Source organism: Sphaerodactylus townsendi, linkage group LG01 (genome assembly GCF_021028975.2).
Source record: "Sphaerodactylus townsendi isolate TG3544 linkage group LG01, MPM_Stown_v2.3, whole genome shotgun sequence".
Lineage (NCBI taxonomy): Eukaryota > Metazoa > Chordata > Lepidosauria > Squamata > Sphaerodactylidae > Sphaerodactylus > Sphaerodactylus townsendi.
Genome location: NC_059425.1, coordinates 50,357,001 through 50,378,732, shown reverse-complemented (window position 1 = coordinate 50,378,732; position 21,732 = coordinate 50,357,001). Strand labels below are relative to the sequence as shown.

Below are 21,732 nucleotides of genomic sequence, written 5' to 3'. Positions count from 1 at the left end.
TTGTAGCAGCACAATGCTGTTCCCACAAAATCTGAGAAAGCCAGAAACATAAATGTTTAGTGCAACACAAGTTTGAATATGAAGGCAGATGAAGATAGAGAGAGTTTCTTGGTGGGTTTAGCTGAAACTGGGGCCCTTTCCCCACTTAACCTTAAGCCCCGTGCTACTCTCCTAAAGTAGCACGGGGTCCAGCTGCACTCCCCACTTCAGGGGCGGCGAGAACGCAACGCTGCCTCCCTCGCACTTCAGGGGCGGCGAGAACGCAACCCAACGCTGCCTCTCTCGCGCCCCCTCAGCGTGTGCAATTCCTGGCGCCTTTTCAAATGGCGCCTTTTGATGGGGAAGCCGGGGCGTGCGCCAGGAATTGCGCGCGCTGTGAATTGCCCGCAGCAACCCTCCAACAAGGGTAAGTGGGGAAAGGGCCTGGGATGCAGCCTTTGTATGGAAGATGGCTGTCCAGATTTCTCAAGCTTTCTGCTGAAGGGACATATGTTTGTTTCAGCCATGTTCTACTAATTTTCAGACACTATAAACCCTTTTCAGTCATGATTTTCTGGGCCAGCCATGCAGTATGGGAGATCACTCTATGTGTGATGTGTGCTTTCTAAGCGTGGTTGCTATTTTGTGTGAATAGCAAAACATTTGTGCTTTCCAGCTTTAGTATACCTAAATTTATCAGGGTACATGTTCACATTCTATACAGTAGGAGATTCCCTCTATTCACATCTAATGAGGACAGTACGTATTGCTTAACGCACAGATAATCTGCAAACATTGTTAACATCTGAAAATGACTTCAGTCTTCATTGGTTAGAGAAGTGAAGGCACATAATACATAAATTTAATACTTATTACAGAACCAATTTCTCTTGGGAAAGGGGAGGGGAAGGACTCCCCCCTTGCTTTTTGGTGATGCTATTTAAGCAGAATGGGAATTAATAATTGCTGTGCTTTTTTTTATAACACAAAGACTATTTACATGTTGAGAATTGTTCTTAGGTAAATTAGTCACGAACAGATACCATGGACCGCCAAAAAGACAAATAACTGGGTTTGAGATCAAATCAAGCGTTAACTCTGCCTAGAAGCTAAAATGACTAAACTGAGGCTATCATGCTTTGGTCACATTTTTATGAGAAGACAAGACTCACTGAAAAATCCAATAATGCTAGGAAAACTTGAAGACAGTAAGAAAAGAAGAAGACCCACCATGAGATAGATTGATTCAATCACGGAAGCACTGCCCTCAGTTTACAAGATCCGAGCAAGACTGTTAACAATAGGGTGTTTTGGAGATCATTAATTCCTAGGGATGGAGTAAGTCAGAAGTGACTTGATGGCATTTAACACACACAAAGTCGTTAGCAAAGCATGGGGAGAAATGAGAGCATACAAGGAGAAGAGGGATTCATTGTTTTGATATATGGCAATCATGGCCATCTTGTCATCTGGCTGGGATGTTTGAGGTCTAAGTAGAAGTAGAATTCAGCAAACCTTTTGTTTACAGTGCCTTCCATGTAACTTATTCCACTTGTTTGGGCTGCCTGGGTTCAGTTTTGTATTTAGGTTCATAGTATTCTCATTTTTCAGAGAGAACATTTCCAGTAACTTTGGATGAATTGCTGCAGATGGGTTAGAGAACTGCACTTAAAAAAAATTGAAATCAAGCTAGAAGCTATTTTAAATGAACATTTCTAAATATTGTTGGTACTTTACCCAAATTTATTTTAGATACCAACAGTAGGTATGATAACTACAGTGTCTGCGTATTTTTCCCATCTATCCAATATTATGGAATTTGACACTCTTTGTGCTGAACATAGCTCTTTGTACACTTTCTGCAATAGACTATTTAAGAATTTAGGCTACAGCCCTTTCCTTTTATGTTTCCTTAATGACCATTCTCATTTGCTTTTCTGAAATGTGCCTGTTACATTGGTCCCTGGGCTACATTAATTTAGAATGACTGTGTAAGATAAGTTAGTGATCCTTGAAGTTCACTTGGAGGGCATCATGTAAACAGAGATGGCTGTCTTTCTACCTTTTCAAAACATTAACATTGTCAGTCCTGAACAGATATGTCATCTTTTGCTTTTTGCCCTTGTTTTTAAGATAGGTGAACAGTGTGATCAAGCCCTTATAAATTAGATTTGTAATTTTTTCCAGGATAATTATTTAAACTTGAAATGCTATTGAGTTCTGTACAATTAACTGTTAATAATCTGTGGTTCTCAGTTTATATTTAGATTATTTGTAATTGGTTTGATACTAGAGCTTTGCTGGATGTGATGGGCCACTCAGTTCACATGAGAGATCTGCTGCTGAACTGGAGCTTTGCACAACTAGTTAAGATTCTGTGCTCTTTTAGTCCATTGTGAAAAAACACAGTATAACAGAAGAACCATTCTCTCAGTATCCATTGCACCCTTTTCTCACCTCTCAATCAAAAAGTGGTTGAAGTACCAATGGTTGCCATCTTGGTTTTTCCCTTGCCCCATCCTGCTGTCTTTTCATCCCCATTTATTCAGACAAATTTGTTCTCCTTTACGATCTAGTGGGCCTCAATGATAGGGCTAACTCACCATCTTGGTTTGCAGACTGATGATTAGTTCGTTGATAGTTTTAACTGTTTTTAGATGTTATCATTGTATTAAGATCTAATGTTGGAAACTGCTCCGAGGCTGAGAGGGGAGGGGTGGTCTAGAAATTTAATAAAATAAAATAACTTTAGGATAGTAATGCCTTGCGTGGAAGACACCAAAGAGAAGCACAGCAAGAAAGTCACACCAGTTGGGTATCCTGCTGATTATTATTGTTTCATTTTCATCCATTAAAAACTATACATTTTTACTCAGACTTTCCTCTCTCCAAGGAGCTCAGGATGGCATTCACATACATTCCCATTTTCAAAAGAACTCTGAATCGTATGAGGCAAAGAGTTGGTGAGTTGATTAAGGTCAATAATTTTGAATGTGAATTTAAGCTAGAATCTAGGGCTGCAATCCAAAGGGGGAGCTGAAACCACATTGGATGTGGCATGACTCCTATGCAGACTTCACTGCCAGCAGCACTACGCAAAGAGGCATGGACGTTGGGATAGAGGCACTTAGGCTGGTGCAGGGGAGCTGCATGGCTCTTTGGCTCTGGAGTCAGGAAGTTTCCCCCCCAGCCCATCACTTCCGCGCTGCAGTAGGATGCGCTGGTGCTGAGAGGGACATTCTACAGTGGCGTCCCTGGCTGCCTCTCTGCCCCTTTGGACTGAGCTGCCTGCCTCCCAATCTAATGAGCAACACACTAATCGTATAGCAATAGGGACATGTAAGAAGAAGAACGCGATAAGGGCACATGATAGTTTTCATGATAACTATCCCTGCCTATAATATTAGGCGCTGTACTGATTTTAGTGGACATGTACTTACCAGTAATTGTGGCAGAAATGTTGCCTTATACAGATAGGAGTTGTGGGACTTGCTCATGGATGGGCTAGAACAGCAACTAAATTGGCGTGGTGTAGTAGTTAAGAGCAGTCGCACTCTAATCTGGGGAACTGGGTTTGATTCCCCGCTCTGCTACTTGAGCTGTGGAGGCTTATCTGGTGAACCAGATTAGCTTGGGCACTCCAACACATGCCAACTGGATGACCTCGGGCTAGTCACAGTTCTTCAGAGCTCTCTCAGCCCCACCCACTTCACAGAGTGTTTGTTGGGTGGGGGAAGGAGATTGTAAGCCCGTTTGAGTCTCCTTACATGAGAGAAAGGGGGGATATAAATCCAACTCTTCTTATTCTTCCTCTACCACGTATCTCTTATTACAGTTCACCCATTCCCACATCCTTTTGCCATTATAGTTACAACAGTGCATGTTGACTTAAATTTAATGATGGCATAATTATTTTACTATGTTGGTATAATTTTGAATTGTGTTGACATAAGAGATTTAGTAGCAATTTTATCCTTTTCCTACTAACCTACTTAGGGTAAGCTTGCTTAGGAATCAGTGACATTTTAAAAATGTTTTAATGAAGTGGTTTTTTTTGATTAGCTCGAAGAGTGACATTCTGTTGAGTAAAAAAGATAATGTTTGAGCTGTTCTTCCTTTTTATGACAATTCATGACAAGCCTTTTTTTCTTATTGAGGGAACACACACAGCCTCCTACAATATTTGCGATTTAGGTTCATTTTGAACGATAAACCTTCTTAATTTCCAGGTGTTCTACAAGTAGCAAGTATATAGGCTTTGGGTTCACTGCCGTGAGATAAATTTTGTGGTGGACAAGAAGATTATTGAGATCACTGAGGCTGGATTAATATATAAAAAACTGGGAAGATATTTATTTGCAGGTTGGTTTTAAAGGAACAAAACAACAGTACAAAGTCTGCTCATCACCAGAGACAGGCCTAACAGTTGATTATTCTCCTTTTTCCCAGAAACAGAGCAAAACCACTCTGCCACACTATCAGATAGAGCTACACTTCACTTTGTCTACTCCTTTTTTCCATGAGTACTCTGAGTATTTTTTTCAATAGCACTCTGATTATCATCAATTGATGGAAGATCAATTCAGTGGGGTGGTGGTGATGGTAATGTGCCACTTCCTTCTTAGCTGAATTGAGGCTGTGATATTTGCTGCCCCCTGTCTCAAGTTGTTATCCTGCCCTGCAGCTGTGCAGAGCCTTCCAACTTCTCTAGTGCATTGCTATATTTCAGTGGTGGCACTCAGAGCCCTCTTTATGGGCACGCGAGCTGTCGCCCCAGTTTGGGCACTTGGCAGTGGTATAGCACCAATGGGATGAGGGGTATACAACGCATTGGGCGCGCGCCCCTGCGGGGGTGTGGCAAGGGTGTTCCGGGGCGGGACGGGGGTGTTTCAGGACATTCCAGTGCAGGGCGGGGGTGTGGCAGGGACACAGGGTGCACACACGCCCCAGATGCAGTTTCCCCTTGCTCTGCCACTGGCATTCAGTCTTTAAAAGGTCCGCCATCACTGCTATATTTCTTTCCTCCCTAGTTACTTCTGAAACTCCTCAATTTTTCCTATGTATCTATTTGTGCATTACTTTTTGACTTCTTTTTGACTTGGCTGGGCTCATAGTACAGCAGCATAGAAGCAAGGGATTCCCACCCATTCATGTTGTTGAGTATGAATTCCCACAGTGCCCATTTAACTTGGTAACCTCCCACCTTATTTGTTTATATTCCATTTTTCTCCCCAAAAAAGATAAAAGATAGTTCCCTTTGCAAGCACTGGGTCATTATTGACCCAAGGGGTGAAATCACATCATGACATTTACTAGGCAGACTTTGTTTATGGGGTGGTTTGTCATTGCCTCCCCCAGTTGTCTAACCTTTACCCCCAACCAGCTGAGTACTCGTTTTACCAACCTCAGAAGGATGGAAGGATGAGTCAACCTTGAGTCAACCTTCCATCCAATTGAACTCAGGTCATCAGCAGAGCTTTGACTACAGTACTGCCATTCTTCCTGCTTTTGATGACTTGTGTGAAATCTATATATGTAAAAGGCATATGTTCAGAGGCGTATGATGGGAAAATGGCACCCAGAGGGGAGGGCAGAAGGGACTGCCGGCTTGGAGCTGGGAGGGGGGCGAGGCTTGGGGGGTGGTGTCCTCGGGCTTCCTTGGCTCTGCCCACATCAATGATGACATGGGCGGAGCTGAGGGCGCCCGAAGACAACGAGGCAACAGGACTTACTGCTGCCTTGCCGTCTTCCTGGACATGTGGGGGGCCGATTTTGTGCCCCCCCACGTGACCAGATTAGTGGTGCCCGGGTACAGAGGGTACACCCTGTCCCTAGGCAGATACTCCACTGCATACGTTTATATAACTCTCTAATCCAGGGGTAGGGAACCTTTAACACTCAAAGAGCCATTTGGACCCGTTTTCCATGGGAAAAGAAAACACTTGGAGCCGCAAATAATTTTTGACTTTTAAAATAAAGATAACACTATATATATAGGGTTTTTTTAACCTTTTACTCTGCTCATTCTGAGAAGCGCATGGATGCGCCTGCCCTGCTGCCTGCAGGGCGGGCAAGGATGAAGCCGGCGGCTCGGCCTCACCGGCCGCAGGGAAAGCACCCGCCCCACTCCAACAGGGTGGGCGAGAGGGGAAGCCCGCAGCGCGGCCCAGCCGACCATGGGCAGTTGGTGCGCCCGCCCTGCTGCCTGCAGGGCGGGCAAGGATGGGGCCGGCGGCTCGGCTCGTGGAGCCACAGTGCAAGGGCAGAAGAGCCGCATGCGGCTCTTGAGCCGCAGGTTCCCTACCCCTGCTCTAATCAATCTGAGCCCTAATTTTTTTTTGCAGGTTGAAGGCTGTATAGCTTGTAGATAGAAAAAGCTGGTGGCAGTTGGAAACAGGGACAGTATATATAGCCTTGTTCATGGCCTCACTCAGTTCTTGGATCCCTGGATTGAGTGTTATCTGCACAGAGTTTTGATTGTCTTTTAGATATGCTGTGTGCTCTATGAAAGGTCTTAGATTAAAGCCAATATCTTGAAATGTGCTTTGATAGCAACAAGAGGTCAGCATTCAGCACATCTGCTGGATCTCCCAGTGACCCTTTAATGTATAATTCACCACATTCTGTAGCTGGTCTTCAAGACTGTGTATAAGGATTCCCCATAGAGTGCATTACAGTAGTCTAGTCTTGAAGTTGTGAAGATACATATGGTCAGGTGACAGCTTTCTGAGTATGAGAAACTGCAATTTGTATAATTTTTCTTCTGAGCATTAAAATTCAATGTTGTTCAATTAAATTGAATAATAAATATGTATGTGTATTTTAATTTTAAAGGTTTTGAAGCAAAAACATGTGAAGGGTATGCATCTTCAGCAAGTTTCAGTAAGGAGATTTGCTTCATTTAATCTCTTCTCAATAAGCGAAGACAGCAGAAAGGCAACAGAAGTTGATGATGAGACGTGGATTCAGTACAAAAGCATCTTTTATCCTCAGTATAGTATATCATTAAGGTAAGATGTCAGTCCAGTTTTTGCGATTGTCATGTGGGTCAATTTGAAGAATAAAAATCTTAAAAGTTTAATAAAATCACTACTAGTTTGAATTTTCATTTGAACTGAGTTTAGTCTAATTAAGATAATGCATATCACTTTACCTCTTAATTAAAATGTCATGGTATTTGCATATGTGAAATCAGTGTCTGCTCACACGTGAATTCTGTTTGAGAAGTGAATGTACATCATGTAGAAGTGAATTTGGAAATTGGCTGAAATGAGATTTAATGAGAGTTTTACATTTATATTAGGAGCTGCTTTAAAACACAGGGCATTTAGCATTGTGTATGAAAATCCCCTTTGATCGTTCAGTAATCTTTTGGTCATTGTACCATCCTCCTGCATTCAGGGTTGTACATGATGAATAGTTAGGAGTAGAGGGGGAAGACTACTGTCCAGTAGACCTCCACAAGTACTTGAGCTCTCATCCAGCACCACTGGAATTTCTGTCATTTCTCTAGGGCCCCTTATTGGCCTAAATGCACTGCCATGACTGCTGGAGTCTTCCCACACTGTCATTATGGCTAGTGTGATGGCTAGTTTTAGTGTAGACAGTTCTACTAACTACTTGTGAGTGTGTAAAGTGCCATTGTTGCAGCCAACTTACGACTATCTAGTAGGGTTTCCGAGACAAGGGATTTGCCATTGCCTTTCTTTGTATTCTGATCCTGGTATACCTTGGTGATCTCCCATCCAAGTACAAGTCAGTGCTGACCCTGCTTAGCTTTCAAGATCTGACAAGATCAGGCTAGCTTGGGCCATCCAGGCCAGGGGTTACTATTTAAGGAATATTTGCCACAAGATAATGTTGACCTAAGATCTTGTCACTGTTGCCGCTTGTTGTTGTATTGTGTATACTGTTAGCATGTCCACTCGAGAGGGAATGATTGTATAATTCTGGATATTTAAATATTTATTTATTGTTTTATCCTTTTTAATACTGGTTGAAGACCGAATAAGCATATTGATTGATACTGAAAGAATGTCAAACAAGGATCACAACCATGATCTGAAGTTGGTTTATTAACCCTAGTTAGTCTTTGTGGTTTTGTGTTATATAGAAATATGGATATCCTTGTTTGTGTCCTAGTATTGCCCTTGTTGTAACACAACAAGGGATACCAATGGGATCTCTGCAGGCATGGTAGGCGAAAGAAGAAAACATTTAAATAATTGCTTGTGTGTTGAATCCTTAGTTTAACAAACTTACTAGAATTAAAATAGAACATGGTTTTGCATTATGTCAAACTGAGCTTATGACAGGGATCTTTAGGAAGAGATTCATTTGGGTCTTATCTGAACCCACATGCACATCCTCTTTCCCTTGTTTCCTTCCAGCACTTTGGAAATATATTGAGAAAAATGGCTCGGGGTTGTAATTTGAAACAGGGAAATAGTAGTCAGGAGCAGGGGTAAGCCTCTACCAGTTCTCTGCATAGCATATTATATGTCAAGTAACTTCTGACTCCTGGAGCACCTATGAATCAATGTCCTCCAAAACATCCTGTCTTTAACAGTTTTGTTCAGGTCTTGCAAACTGAGGGTCATGGGCTCTTTTACAAAGTCAATCCACCTCATGTTGGGTCTTCCCCTTTCCTGCTGCCTTCAACCTTTCCCAGCATTTCCCAGGCTGTTCTCTGCACACTGGGCTTGCAGAGGGCTCTCCTCATGTTTCTCTGTTTACATGTGAGGAGGCAGCCTTGTGCATGCTGTTCAGCTGCTTGCTGGAGCTTCAAAGGGGCTCTGGTTCTTCTGGTTCTCGTAACTCTGCCTATCAACAGCTTTAAAAGCACAGATCTCATCACAAGAGGGAATTGCAACACTAGAGCTGAAATTCTCCCCCACTCTCTCTTTCACTCTCTCTCTCTGCTGCAAGAGAGGGGCTTGTTTTTTCATCAGGGAGGGCAGAATCAGAGTGGGGGAGGTGGGGTGGAGCCAGAAACATACCCTGCTTGTTGCCTTTCTAACCCCAACCCTTTCTTTTCCAGCTTGGGTTGTTCCTTTGCAGAAGCCAACTATACTGATGTATCAATACAAGCCTTTGGCCACCACTTCCAAGTGTCTTTCTTCCTGCTCCCAGGCAGTTCCAGCAGCCAGGCTCTTCCTGCCCCATCACACAGCAGATGCTTTGTACATAATCGGACACAATGTGACCAAAGTAGACAGCCTGTTAGGTATATAACATACTCTGAAATATTGATCAGTAGCATTTATTGAGTAGGCATTGAAGCACCACGCTGGTGCACCACACTTTCCCCTTTATCCCCCGAGCAAGCCTCCCTTCCGCTTTTCCAAGAATTTGTGAAAAACAGCTTTTGGAGCTAAGACACCTCAAGGTTGCCAACAGGTTGCAAGAGAAAGCCACCTGGCTTCTTGCCCCAGGAGATAACGAATGTAACATTATTCCCATGGGACAAGAGGGGCAGGGGAAGCCTAGTTGTCTTCAAGCATGTGAAGCCATAAAGCAACGATCAAGGAAAGAATGCGCAGATGGCAGTGGATACATATAGCAGGCTGGTTACATATATCTTAATAGCAGCAGCAATTTGTTATTTTAAGCAGTTGCATGATTCCGGGAATGCATCTCAGTCAGTAGATAGCATCCCCCTGACAGCCTTAGTTTAGTCATTTTATCTTCTAGGGACATTACAGACTTGATTTGATCTCGAACTCACTGATTTGGTTTTTAGCGGTCCATGGTATCTGTGCCACTGTCTTCCATGTTTGATGGCATGATCTCTTGAAGAGATGGAACACTGCTGCTGCATTTAATTCTTCCTTTAGGCATATGAGGATTGCATCTCCTCTCTGATCTTCTTAGCTTCATGGCCAGTTATGTTATTATTTTTTAAATATTGTAGCTTCCTCTCTTAGTGACCTGGTTATCAGAAAATGTCAGAGTACGCTGGCTGGGCAAGTAGAGGGATACTTCCAGTAAGGAGAATTTGATCACACTGTGGCATCCCACAGAAATCAGCGATGTAACAGTCACAGGCATGAAGCAACTTTAAAACCCTGCAGAAAACTATTATAAAACTTGGACTTCTCACCAAAGCACTTTGATGAGTTACCAGAGTTAGGTTTATAGCTTTTTCCCCGCATCATTTTTTAATTTAATGCACATCTGAAGTTTATGCTCCTCACCAAGAAAACGAAAGCTTATATATCCTTTATAAAGCCCCTTGTTAGACTTCCTGTGGGTGAAGTGTTGCCTGTTTCTTGCTTAAAGCATTCTAGAAGGCTGAATACCGAATCCATGAAAATATCATTGAATTGGTTTTTAGTGGCTGGTTGGCTGGCTCATTGTCATCAACAGAGGCCTTGCTTTGGGTGCCTCTGACTTCTGAGCTTAGGCAGGTGGCAATCCTGGAGATGACCTTCTTGGTCGTGGCACTGAAACTCTGGAATTCTCTCCCCAAAGATACTTCTCTGTTCCCTTCTGTTGTCATCTTTTGTCACTGAATGAAGACTTTTTTGTTTTGTTTGGCATTTTCTCAGTGATCCTCCCTTCCTGACCAATGTTTTAATTGTGTTTTTTTTGTATGTGTGTTTTAGCTGGGGTTTTAATGATGTCTTGTTGGTTTTAATGGTGTTTAAGATGTTTTATTATGTTTTTAATTTGTTAGCTGCCTTGGTGGCCCTTATGAGGGCTGAAGGGTATATTACTGATTTTAAAAAAATAAAAGTTGGAGCAGAGCTAATTCATGCAGGACATGCAGTAACTGAGAAAACAACCCTTTCCAGTTCTCTCCTTGACTCTTCTGGTACCTACTGTGTACTGAGGATGGGGATATGTCTGTAGTGATTGTAAATAATGGCTAAACCCAGGCAAAAGTTGTGGAGCCCTGCCTTGAAATTTGCCTGATATGATAGAACCAGTTTCTCTTCCGAGGAGTTTTGTTCACTAGCTTGTTCACAAGCTTATTTCCTGTTAGTAGTGTTTAGTATGGCTGTATTGTTTCAGACAACTTTTTTATTGTATTGTGTCTCAAAGTAATTCTTCCAGTATTGGACCTTGGCTCTCCATGATACTAATATGCAAAGGCTATGGTAAAATTTGGATTTTATCCAGACATTTGATTAAGAAAGATTTGAATTTTCCCAAGACTCAGTATCATTCTCTTGAAAGCCTGCTGAGCATCTACATGCTGTTAGGTATTATCTTGACAGGGCTAAATACTGTAGAAAGTTCACAAGGTTGTCTGTGGCTCATGGCAAACAGTCTAAAGGCCAAGCTGTATCAGTTCAAAGGCTATCAACAAGGATCAAATTGTATATTCAGATATGCTATGAACCAAGCTGGAATTATTGTACTAGAGGCCTTGAAGATCATTTTGCCATCTGAGTGGCATCTCTTATTGTGTTCTTATTGTTGCAACCTTCCAGGCTTCCAACTCCAGGCTTGGATCACAGAGAATGATGATGGCAGGTCTAAGCCGAAATCCAAATTAAATGCTTAGTTAGGGATAACACTAATTGCAAAGGAGGATTTGTTTTCCATACCACAGAACATTCCAGTTACTGAAAGATTAATCAGGTTGAAAATGGAGGGTTTTATTATAACAGTGATATAATAAATATGTTATAAGCATTTTGCAAATTGTAAGTTGTCTAAATTACATCCTAGAGGGGAAAATTATTTCCTTTGTTCAGGTTGCTTCCCCATTTGCCTAAAGACCAAATTCCTTCCACTTGTGCATTGTTTGTCCTGAGTGGACAAATTGTGCACACAGTTTGTCCTCCTTTCTCTTGCTGTTTTTATTCCCAGTGAACATGTGATTGTCTTCTAGGGAAACTGGATAAAGTATATGTCACAAAGCAGAGCTTGGCTTGGGAAAGCGGAGTAAAACAGTGTTTTGCAATGTGCTTTTAGAAAAAGTGAAGGACTGAACAAATTTCTGGATATTCAGTAATATAGGCTGTATTTTCAGTCCTATTTGGGGAGAAAGTCCCACTTCAGGTGTCTTATTCTTTTTAGGAAGTTGACTAGCTAGGCAATATCATTAAAGAAATCTGAAGGTTGTAAATAGTGACTTACATAGCTTTTGAAACAAATGTTTGAATATTCAGTACTGAAGACAACTATGTCAGCAAAATGGAACATCTATTAAAAATGCCATTTTGGGGTTGCTTTAGTTACGGTGGTACTTAAAAGTTGGCTCTTCTGAACATTGTACCCCAGTTAGCTTGCTGCATGTGAGCAAAACTGGGAATGTGAGCAAAAGTGTTGTTGGCCAGGGCTTCTCGTTGGCAAATGTTCCCAACCTTGAAACAGCTGCACCTGCATGCCCTGGTGGGTGGGCAGGCTTATAAGCCACCTTGAGCTGTGGGCCTTGTGCCACAGAGACATCTTTTCTGATCTTTCCCCCCTACCCACTGCCCCACCATTAAGCCACATACAGATTCTCCTCCTGGTTCGTGCATAGCTGCCAGAAGGACAGTAAGCTAGCCATGTAGAAGAGAGAATAAAACCAAAACCACTATGGCAGCTGCCCAGGAAAACAGCAAGCTGGCCAGCTGCCATCCTCTAGGTATCTTGGTAGTCTCACTCTCTCACTTGACCTGTTGAGTCTCATGCTGTGGAGAAAATGGGATGGTAGAAAGGGAAACCTTTTGCATCGCTCCTAATACACAAGGGCTGGCTGGTACAACAATGGTGGGACAGACAGTCTTACAGGTTCAGAAGTACTGAGAATAAAGTGGGATATAGTTATACCTCATATTGTGTGTTTGTTTTTGTGCACAGAGCATAAAATAGTAATGGCTTTTTAAATGTGGCTTTCCTTAAGCAGTTAAGTAAATTCTGCAACCTTGGAAGAAGTGTTGTACTTTGGGTACAGAGGGAAATAGATATGTTTTGTCTCCGAAGACTTGTTGAATAGGAGACCATGATATCTCTCCCTTGGACTGAATTTTTTTTTTTACTAGTAAATGTAGTATTATTGGTTTTTCACTTATTTGTTGACTATGGATTCACTGTAAAATTGCAGGCAATTAGAGTGGAAACAGGGTTCCATTGATCAGTAAATTTGATGCTAACTTAGAAAAAGCATTGCTGGTTGCTTACAGCAAATGTTTAATCTTAGAAAAATGCTACAAAAGGCAATAATTCTATTCCAATTGTGAATCTTTGTTGAACATTATTGGGAGAAATTAGCTCAGGCTCAGATTCTTGGGGGAAGACAAAGGGGAGAACTAAATAGTTAATGAACTGATGTTTCAAAAGTAGTTGACCATGTGTGAAAACTCTTTTTTAGAACTTCAGCTTACTAGTAAAGTCTTACTAGAAAAATAATATATGGACAGAAAAACCATGAATAGTAAGAAAAACAGATGCTTTATTTTTTGGTTTTAAAAAATGAAGTTTATGCATGACAGACACAAACCTCACTAACCTTTTTCATTGGCAATAGCCTTTTCTGCAGGATTTATTTACAGTGGATCTTGCCACCAAATGTTACTTAAAAAAAAATTTCTGTACACATTTTCATTGTTCTTTCACTCTTTTCCCGAGCACTTTTACCACAATTCTACCTGCCAATTCCGAGTCAGCTTCCCATGAATGTGTGATTGTGTTGAAATGGTCTTTATTTCTCCACCCCACTGAACACCTGCTCTTTCTCCACATGCCTGTGTAGCTGTCCAGTCTTCGGCCATTTTCTCCTCCCCCTCGTCATCCATTTTTAATTTTTAATTTTTCTCCCTTTTAATTTTTTTATCTTTGTCATGTCAAACTAACAATTTAAAATTGAGGCAGAGGTAAGAAATATTCTGAGACAACTCATGGTTGTCATGTTAGCCATTAAATCCTAAGTGGTTCCTATTTGAGCACTAAACATTGAAATCTCTAAGAACAAACAACTCTGGGGGCTTCTATGCCAAATTCAAGACCATCTCTGTTTCAGTTATGGAGGCTGTTGAACAGCAGCATGGGTAGTAGACCCACAGAATCCTTCTCCAGTTGATTCCTGAACAGGACAATATGGATTAATGAGAAAACCAGACACATTCAAAGGCAGTAAGGAATAGATACATTGCAATGAAAAATGTGATTAATCCCAAAATTTCTGCACTTTGTTGCAGATTTCACATTCAAAGTTGAAAATATACTTTTAGGGTGATTGGGCAGGTTTCTCACTCACAATATTCACAAGTGTGCAGCAGAGGCATATGAGTAGGAAAAGGAGCCTGTAGACAGCTCCATCTCTGGCCGCCCCCACCCCTCTGTGGCCCTGTTCCAGGCTTTCTTGGACAAAGGCAGGGCTCGGGAGGGCAGGCCCCCAGGCCCCACCCCCAAGCCCCAGCTCCTGCTCTGCATGGAGGTCAGGGGTGTGGCACCACCCCCTTCTTTTTGCAGGCCCAGTCCTGCCTTGGACTATCTTTTCCAGTTATGGTTTTTTTTATTTATAACTTTTATTGTATAGAATATTCATACGTTTGTTACAATCAATATCTTAATTTCATCTATACATTTTTCCATTTTCTCCCCCCTCCCCCCCTTTTCTATTGATTATTTTATGCAAGCAGCAGGAGATTCATTCTTCTTATTCTCTTATTCCATAGTTCTTTGTTAAATCCGGCTTCTTCCATCCATTTTTCATACACTGTCCATAGTTTCATAATATCTTCCATTTTTTCTTTCCATAGTTTATTTTTTGTCAGTCTCTCAAAGATCTCTAACTGTATTTGTTCCCATATGTATTCCATCCATTTTGAAACTGTCCATTTTTTGTTATCTTTCCAGCACAGCGCCAACACTGCGTGTGCTGCTCTAATCATTATTTTATACATTGGTTCCAAACTTCTATTCACTCTTATATAATCTATTATCCCCACAATTAATAAATCATTGTTTATATCAATTTTTACTTTTACGAACTGTTCTACATATTTCAAAATATTTTCCCAAAACTTTTTCACCATTCTATCCACATATGAGTATGATATGCTCCTTTTTCTCCACAATGCCAACATTTTGGGCTTAATCCTTTAATCATATAGGCTAGTTGTATTGGGGTTCTGTACCATTTAAGTAAAATCTTTCTTTCTAGTTCCACATATTTTTCAATCTTTAACTTCTTCATACTATCCATAATTCTTTCTATTTTTTCTTCATCTAAAATATTATCTTTCTCCCATTTTTGGTTTAAAGTTCTTATCATAAATTCTTTATCCTCTACCATATACTTATATACTGATCCTATAATTTTCCCTTTTAATATTTCATGGAGTTTTAGCCATTGAGTTATTATGCAATCACCTTTTATTCTAAATTTCCTTAATTTTTCCCATAAGCCTCTTATCGCCAGCCAATTCTCTCTCCCTCCCAATTCTATTAGATTTTGTAATGGTATAATTTCTCCTTCACGAACTAAATCAGACACTTTATGTATTCCTTTTTCCTTCAAATTCTTTATAATTTTCCAGCCTTCTATTCCAGTCACGCTTGCCACTGGGGCTCTATCCAGAATGCCTGGCATCCATTTACTTCTCCATTTTTCCCATATATCCATATTCACTTTTCTTGGGCCTATTTTTCTATGTTTTATGTTTTTATAATCATTTGTATCTTTTCCAGTTATGGTGAGCATTTCAACAACATACCCATGAACCTTTGATAATTTGCATATTTAGCAAAGGATCATGGGTAGGTTGTTAAAATGATCAGCATAACTGGAAAAAGATAGTCCAAGGCAGGACTGGGCCTGCTAAAAGAAGGGGGTGGTGCCATGCCCCTGACCTCCATGTAGAGCAGGGGGCAGGCCCCACCTCTACTCCATGCAGGCAAGCTGGGGCTTTTAAAAGCCAAAAGCTCTGGCTTGCCTGCATGGAAGGGGTGTGTGGCCCCGCCCCCTGGCCTGCATGGTGGTCAGGGGTGTGGCCTCGCCCCTTTTACCTCTGTGCTTTCAAAAGCTCCGGCTTTGGAGGGGGCGGGGCTCGGTGGCTGCACACCATTTATTAACGTGACCAAAAGACGTGTGCCTGGGGACTACATGTCCCCAGGCAGATACGCCACTGGTGTGCAGCTTCTTTACCCCTCACCTAGAAAAACAGATGGAGCAGAACTCAATAGATTTGGTTGTGCTTAGACCTCAAGGTAGTTGTCCATTCTTCCCAGATGCTGTCAAGACTGAGTTATCTCACTGTTACCCTTGACCCAAGAAGTCTGGGAGTTTACACCATGGTCCAAGAACAAGCACAAAAGGACTACCTTCTCCTGCTAACTGCCATGCTCCAGGGCAGGGGTGTACCATCCTAGGGACATGAGGACACCCAAGTCCCTGGGGCGCACGCCTTTCAGTCATGTTGGGGGGAGCCCTGCCCCCTCCCGGCCTCCCTGCAGGCCCTGGGAAGAGCAGGAACTGACTTGCAGGTCGCGGGGGGAGCTCCGTGGCAGGCATAGGTGACACTCCACCCTCCTGGGCTTCCTGCAGGCTGGCTTAGCTTCTGTCCTCCCCACGCCCTGGGGAGAGCAAGAAATAGCCAACAATTATGAGTCTTTCAGCACAGATGTAGTTATCTAGGGAGACAGTGGGAGACATCATAAAACACATTAGCAGCAATCTTGTACTAGTGAGACTAGTAGTACTTGTGGGCCATACCACTGCCCCCCTCCACCACTTACCCCAGGATGTGGTGGGGCAGCTCCGTGGCTGGCGGCAGTGGTGCTCTGCCCTTCCGGGCTCCTTGCAGGCTGATGGCTTCTACTCTCCCCAGGGACAGTTTTTGTTCCCTGGGCCTCCAGAAAGTCATCTTGGAGGTGGCGAACACCAGTGGCGTATCTGCTGCACACCAGCTGCACACCAGTGGCGTATCTGCCTGGGGACATGGGGTCCCCAGGCACCACTGCAACCTGCCGCTGAGGGCCTTGGATGAGGCTGCCTGTGAATTTTGCGTTTGAAGTTAAGGCACTTCATGCAGTCCTTAATTTTTTCTTAAATCTCAGTGTGTATCCGGGGGAGGGCGGCTTAATAATAATAATAAAAATAAAAATAATAAAAATAATAATAATAATAATAATAATAATAATAATAATAATAATAATAATAATAATAATAATAATAATAATAATAATATCATCTCAGGTTTTTTGTTTGAGAATTATGTTTTGGAAGAATTCTTTCAACTGAACTTCTTGAAAGGCACACTTGAATTAAACAGTCTTGCTTGGGATGTATATAGTTGATAGGAGGGACAGAATAGGAAACATAAACACATCAAAAAGAAATGAAGGCTGTGTTCTTTGTGTATTACTGCTGTTACTATGGCTACTGCTGAATTGGGAAGCTTATAGTCTTGATCTTGCCCTAAAGTGGAGAAAAGGTAAGAAGTCAAGCATGAATTTGCCATTGACTGAGAGTCATCTTATATATGCAAGAATAAATTATTGCTTGGTTCAAACATAAATATATAAAAATAAATGTAGAATTGCTATGGGTAGGTTTAATTTACGGGTATAAAAGGAATTGAAATATAATGCATCAGATTTCAGTGTGCTGTTTTTCAAGATCTTGGCATTCTATGGATAATTAATGGGTGGCCTTTGCATGTAGGTTTATGATATCAAGCTCATAGGGTTGCTAGAGAATTAGTATGAAACTTTTCCTGTGCGTTTCCAGAAGGCTCATTTTCAGTTCCCATGCTGGTTAATCTTCATGTAAAGCCCTTTGGAGAAATCTATCATGGATTTGGAGTTGGATATCACCACTATGCTGATGACAACCAGCTCTATATTTCTTTGTTCACAGTGCTTGATACCAGGGGTGGAGTGAGAGGGAACTGGGCCCGGGGTGTGCATTCGTACTGCACCCTTGGAACTCCCCCGCCATACCCCCACCACATCATAGTCATGACCTCGCAAGGCGCTCCCAGGGTGTTGGGTCTTACTTGATACTGCTGTAGCTATCCTGAGCCAGTGTCTGGATGCTGTGGTCAGATGGCTAAGAATAAACAAGTTGAAAGGAAATCCTGATGAGACAAAGGTGATATTGGAAAAGTTGTGGGGCATTGCATTTCCCAAATTTAGTGGGATTGGCCATGCTGGCAGGGGCTGATGGGAAGTGTAGTCCATAACATCTGGAGTGCCAATGGTTCGCCGCCATGGGTCTAGGAGTTAGACTTGATCAAGCATTATTGCTGGAGAAGCAAATTAATTCAGTTGTAAAAATAAAAAAGTTTTATTTTATATTTATTTAGCCTGGAATATGGCTCCCTTCCTCTCTGTACAGAACATATTATAAGGAAAACTGGATTAGGTTTGGATAAGCAAGAGTGAAAATTGATGGAAGGAAGATCAACAATTTGAGATACACAAATAATACAACATTACTGGCAGAAAATTGCAAAGATTTTGAACGACTTCAGCAGAAATTGCCAATGCAAGACTATAGCTCAGTATCAAGAAGACAAATAAAGAATTACACAACTGTAAAGAGGATCATGAGTAAATTAAAGTTATTAAAGATTTTCTATTCCTTGGCTCCATCCGTGGCTTTCTTCAGGTACAAGCTGGGTGCTTTGATGCTGATCAATAAACGCCACTAATCAAAAAAAGTCCATTTATTGCTTCAAGGTGTGAGACTTGACAGTATGTTAGCACAATGTTTTCTTTTCTTTTTTTTCTCCCTCTAGCGGCGAGACATTTTTTAAGATGTTGGTGGAGAATATAACCTGTGTTCTTTTCTTTTTTAAAAAAGGAGGAATGACAAATAATTCTGTTTTGTGTGGTGACTTTTTTCCATAGATGTCACAGTGGACTCTTAGACGTTGAAGATGTTCTGACAAGTTTTGACAATACAGGAAATGTTTGTAAGTACTATATCTTTAAGTAGAGGGTTAATGGTAGAAATATAGTTTATGCCATTATATGCAACATTTGTGTCAATTCTATTAACTTGCTATGCCTATATAAATAGTATAATGTTTGCCATATGCTTAGATAGTGGTAGCTTTATTTCATTCAATGCTCGTAACTCCTGGTACACAATGTGAGCTGTGGGTCACTCAGTATATAAGCAAATTCTGTGTTATCATTCTGTGCTGCAAACAATTTCCTGTTGGTGCAGTCCAAACATCTTTCTGGATCTGTGGCTTCTCAGTCCTCACCCCATAAGCAACTTCTTTCTGAAACTACCCATAATAGAATTGGGAATGGCCACAAGAGCCATCCAGTCCAACCCTTGGCCATGCAGGAACACACAATCAAAGCACTCCCAATAGATGGTCCTGCAGCCTCTGTTTAAAAACTTCCAAAGAAGGAGACTCCACCATCCCACTGAGAAAACATATTCCACCCCTCAACAGCCCTTAGCATCAGGATGTTCTTCCTAATATTTAGGTGGAATCTTTTTTCTCATAGTTTGAATCCATTACTTGGTGTTCTAGTCACTGGATGAGCAGAAAACAAGCTTGCTCCTTCTTCAACGAGACATCCCTTCTTCTCCAGATTAAATATACCCAGCTCTGGAAGAGTTTTTTTTAGGACATGGATTCCAGACCTTTTGCTATGTTGGTCGCCCTCATCTGGACATTCTCTAGCCTGTCAATAACCTTCTTGAATTGTGGTGCCCAGAACTGGATGCACTATTCTAAGTGAGGTCTGACCAATGCAGAACAGAGTGGTTCTATTACTCCCGTTAATCTAGACAGTATACTCCTATTTATTCAATCCAGAATTGCACGTTCAGCTTGTGGATCTCTTTCACATGTGCTGTTGCCAACCCAGGTGTTGCCCCTTTTATATTGGTGCATTTCATTTTTTTGGCCTAAGTGTGGTGCCGTACATTTCTCTCTGTTACATTTCTGACCCCTCCTAATTTGGTGTCATGTACAAATCTGATTAGTGTGCCCTCTATTCAAAATACCCCCAGTCTCAAAAAGTTATGCTGAATTCTAAAGAGAAAATTTATTTGAAGTCTGTTGCCTTGCAACTAGCTGTTACCCTTAGAAGGGTTAAACGGCTTTTAAAACATCTCTCAACCCACCCTTAAACGTTGTCTTCTTAATTAATAGTTGCTAACACTGTATTAACAGCTGTTGTTCATCTTTTAGCTCTCCGGTATTTTTTGTAAAAGCCACATATCAGATAAACGTTTGTACAATTATTCTACAGTGGGAATCCAAGGGAGTTGCTCTCACTGGAGGCTAGAAGGTCCTTCATCTCCAGGACAAATGGGCTGAAATTGATAAAATATTGGTTAGCACTGGCCCAGGACTTCACTAGCGGCACCCCACTAGTCACTTCTCTCCAGGATGTGGCACCCCACTAGTCATTTCTCTGCAGGATGAAGATGACTCATTGGTGAGCACTGTTGGGTTTGGTCGGTCAACCAGTTACAAATACATCTAACAATGGCATTGTCTAGCTGACATTTTACTAGCTTGATTGCAAGAATGTCATGGGAGACTTTGTCAAAAGCCGTACTGAAATCAAGGTATGCAACATCCACAGCATTTCCTTCATCTACCAAATTTGTCACTATCAAAAAAGGAGATAAGATTAGTCTGGCATGATTGATTTTTGAGAAACCCATGTTGAGTTTTAGTGATTACAGACTGACTGTTTAATGATCTGCTCCAGAATCTTTCCTGGTACTGATGTCAGGATGACTGGGCGGTAAGTGTTTGGGTCTTCCCCCCCCCCCCCCCCGCTTTTTTTTTGAAGATGGGAACAACATCAGCCCTCCTCCAGTCTGCTGGGACTTCTGTTCTCCAAGAATTCTCAAAGATTATTGCCACTATTTCTGAGATTACTTCTGCCAGTTTTTTAAAAAAATACCCTGGAATGTAGTTCATCAGTCCCTGGAGACCAGATTTTATCTAGAGTAGCCAGATATTCCCATACTGCCTCTTTATTCTGCACTGGATTTGCTCTATTGTGTCATCTGCTCCATCTTCCCCAGGTTGCCAGATGATATGCTGTTGCTGTAAAGAGAGGTATAATAATCCCTTTTGTGCACATGGTGTGCAGCAAAAATTTTCCTTTTTACCTGGGGCCTTAGTTACCTGTGTATGGGTCATGTATGATACAGAAAGTTCAATGCACAGGAGTAGTTAGCCCGATCTATCCTTTTAAAAGTTTTTCTACCTTCTCCTTCCTAATTTTTAAACCTGTTGTTCTGCAGTAGGGTTGCAGATATGTCACTGGGCACAGAATACATTTTTGAATCCGTAGAAAACCACTTACCCACTGGTAAGCAACAGAAGTATTCTCTTAGATTTGATAACTGTCAGCATCTCATCCTTCCAAACTGCAAAACTATCCATCCCTTGTTTCTTTTAGGAACTGTTTTTGTAGAAATCGTAGAATAGAATCAGAGAGCAGGAAGGGGCCATAACCCTGCTCAATGCAGGATCAGCCTAGAGCAGTGGTGGCGAACCTTTGGTACTCCAGATGTTATGGACTACAATTCCCATTAGCCCCTGCCAGCATGGCCAATTGGCTGGTGGCAAGGGCTGATGGGAATTGTAGTTCATAACATCTGGAGTGCCAAAGGTTTGCCACCACGGGCCTAGAGGATTCCAGACAAATGTTTGTCCAACTACTGCTTAAAGATTGCCAGAGAGGGGGAGCTCATAACCTACTAAGCAGCCGATTCCACTGTTGAACAACTCTTACTGTAATTTTTTTCCTAATATCCAGTCAGAATCTTTCTCCACATAATTTATATCCTTTCTTACAAGGCTTATGACCATCTGCTGC

At 41.7% G+C, this 21,732-nt stretch overlaps 1 protein-coding gene across 3 annotated transcripts in view; it reads left to right on the top strand.

Annotated features, from left to right (window-relative positions):
• The window catches only part of CAMKMT (calmodulin-lysine N-methyltransferase), a 323,624-nt gene that overhangs the window by 2,979 nt on the left and 298,913 nt on the right, over positions 1-21,732 (top strand). For 2 of the 3 annotated variants that reach the window (XR_007243344.1, XM_048482876.1), the window contains exons 2-3: positions 6,814-6,989; positions 18,775-18,839. Coding sequence is in view for 2 of the 3 variants with exons in the window: in XM_048482876.1 (XP_048338833.1) it covers positions 6,814-6,989; positions 18,775-18,839 (241 nt within the window). In the remaining variant the exon portion in view is untranslated. Of the gene's footprint in view, positions 1-2,872; positions 2,943-6,813; positions 6,990-18,774; positions 18,840-21,732 lie in introns of all 3 variants that reach the window. The other variant, XM_048482886.1, reaches the window with a different exon arrangement.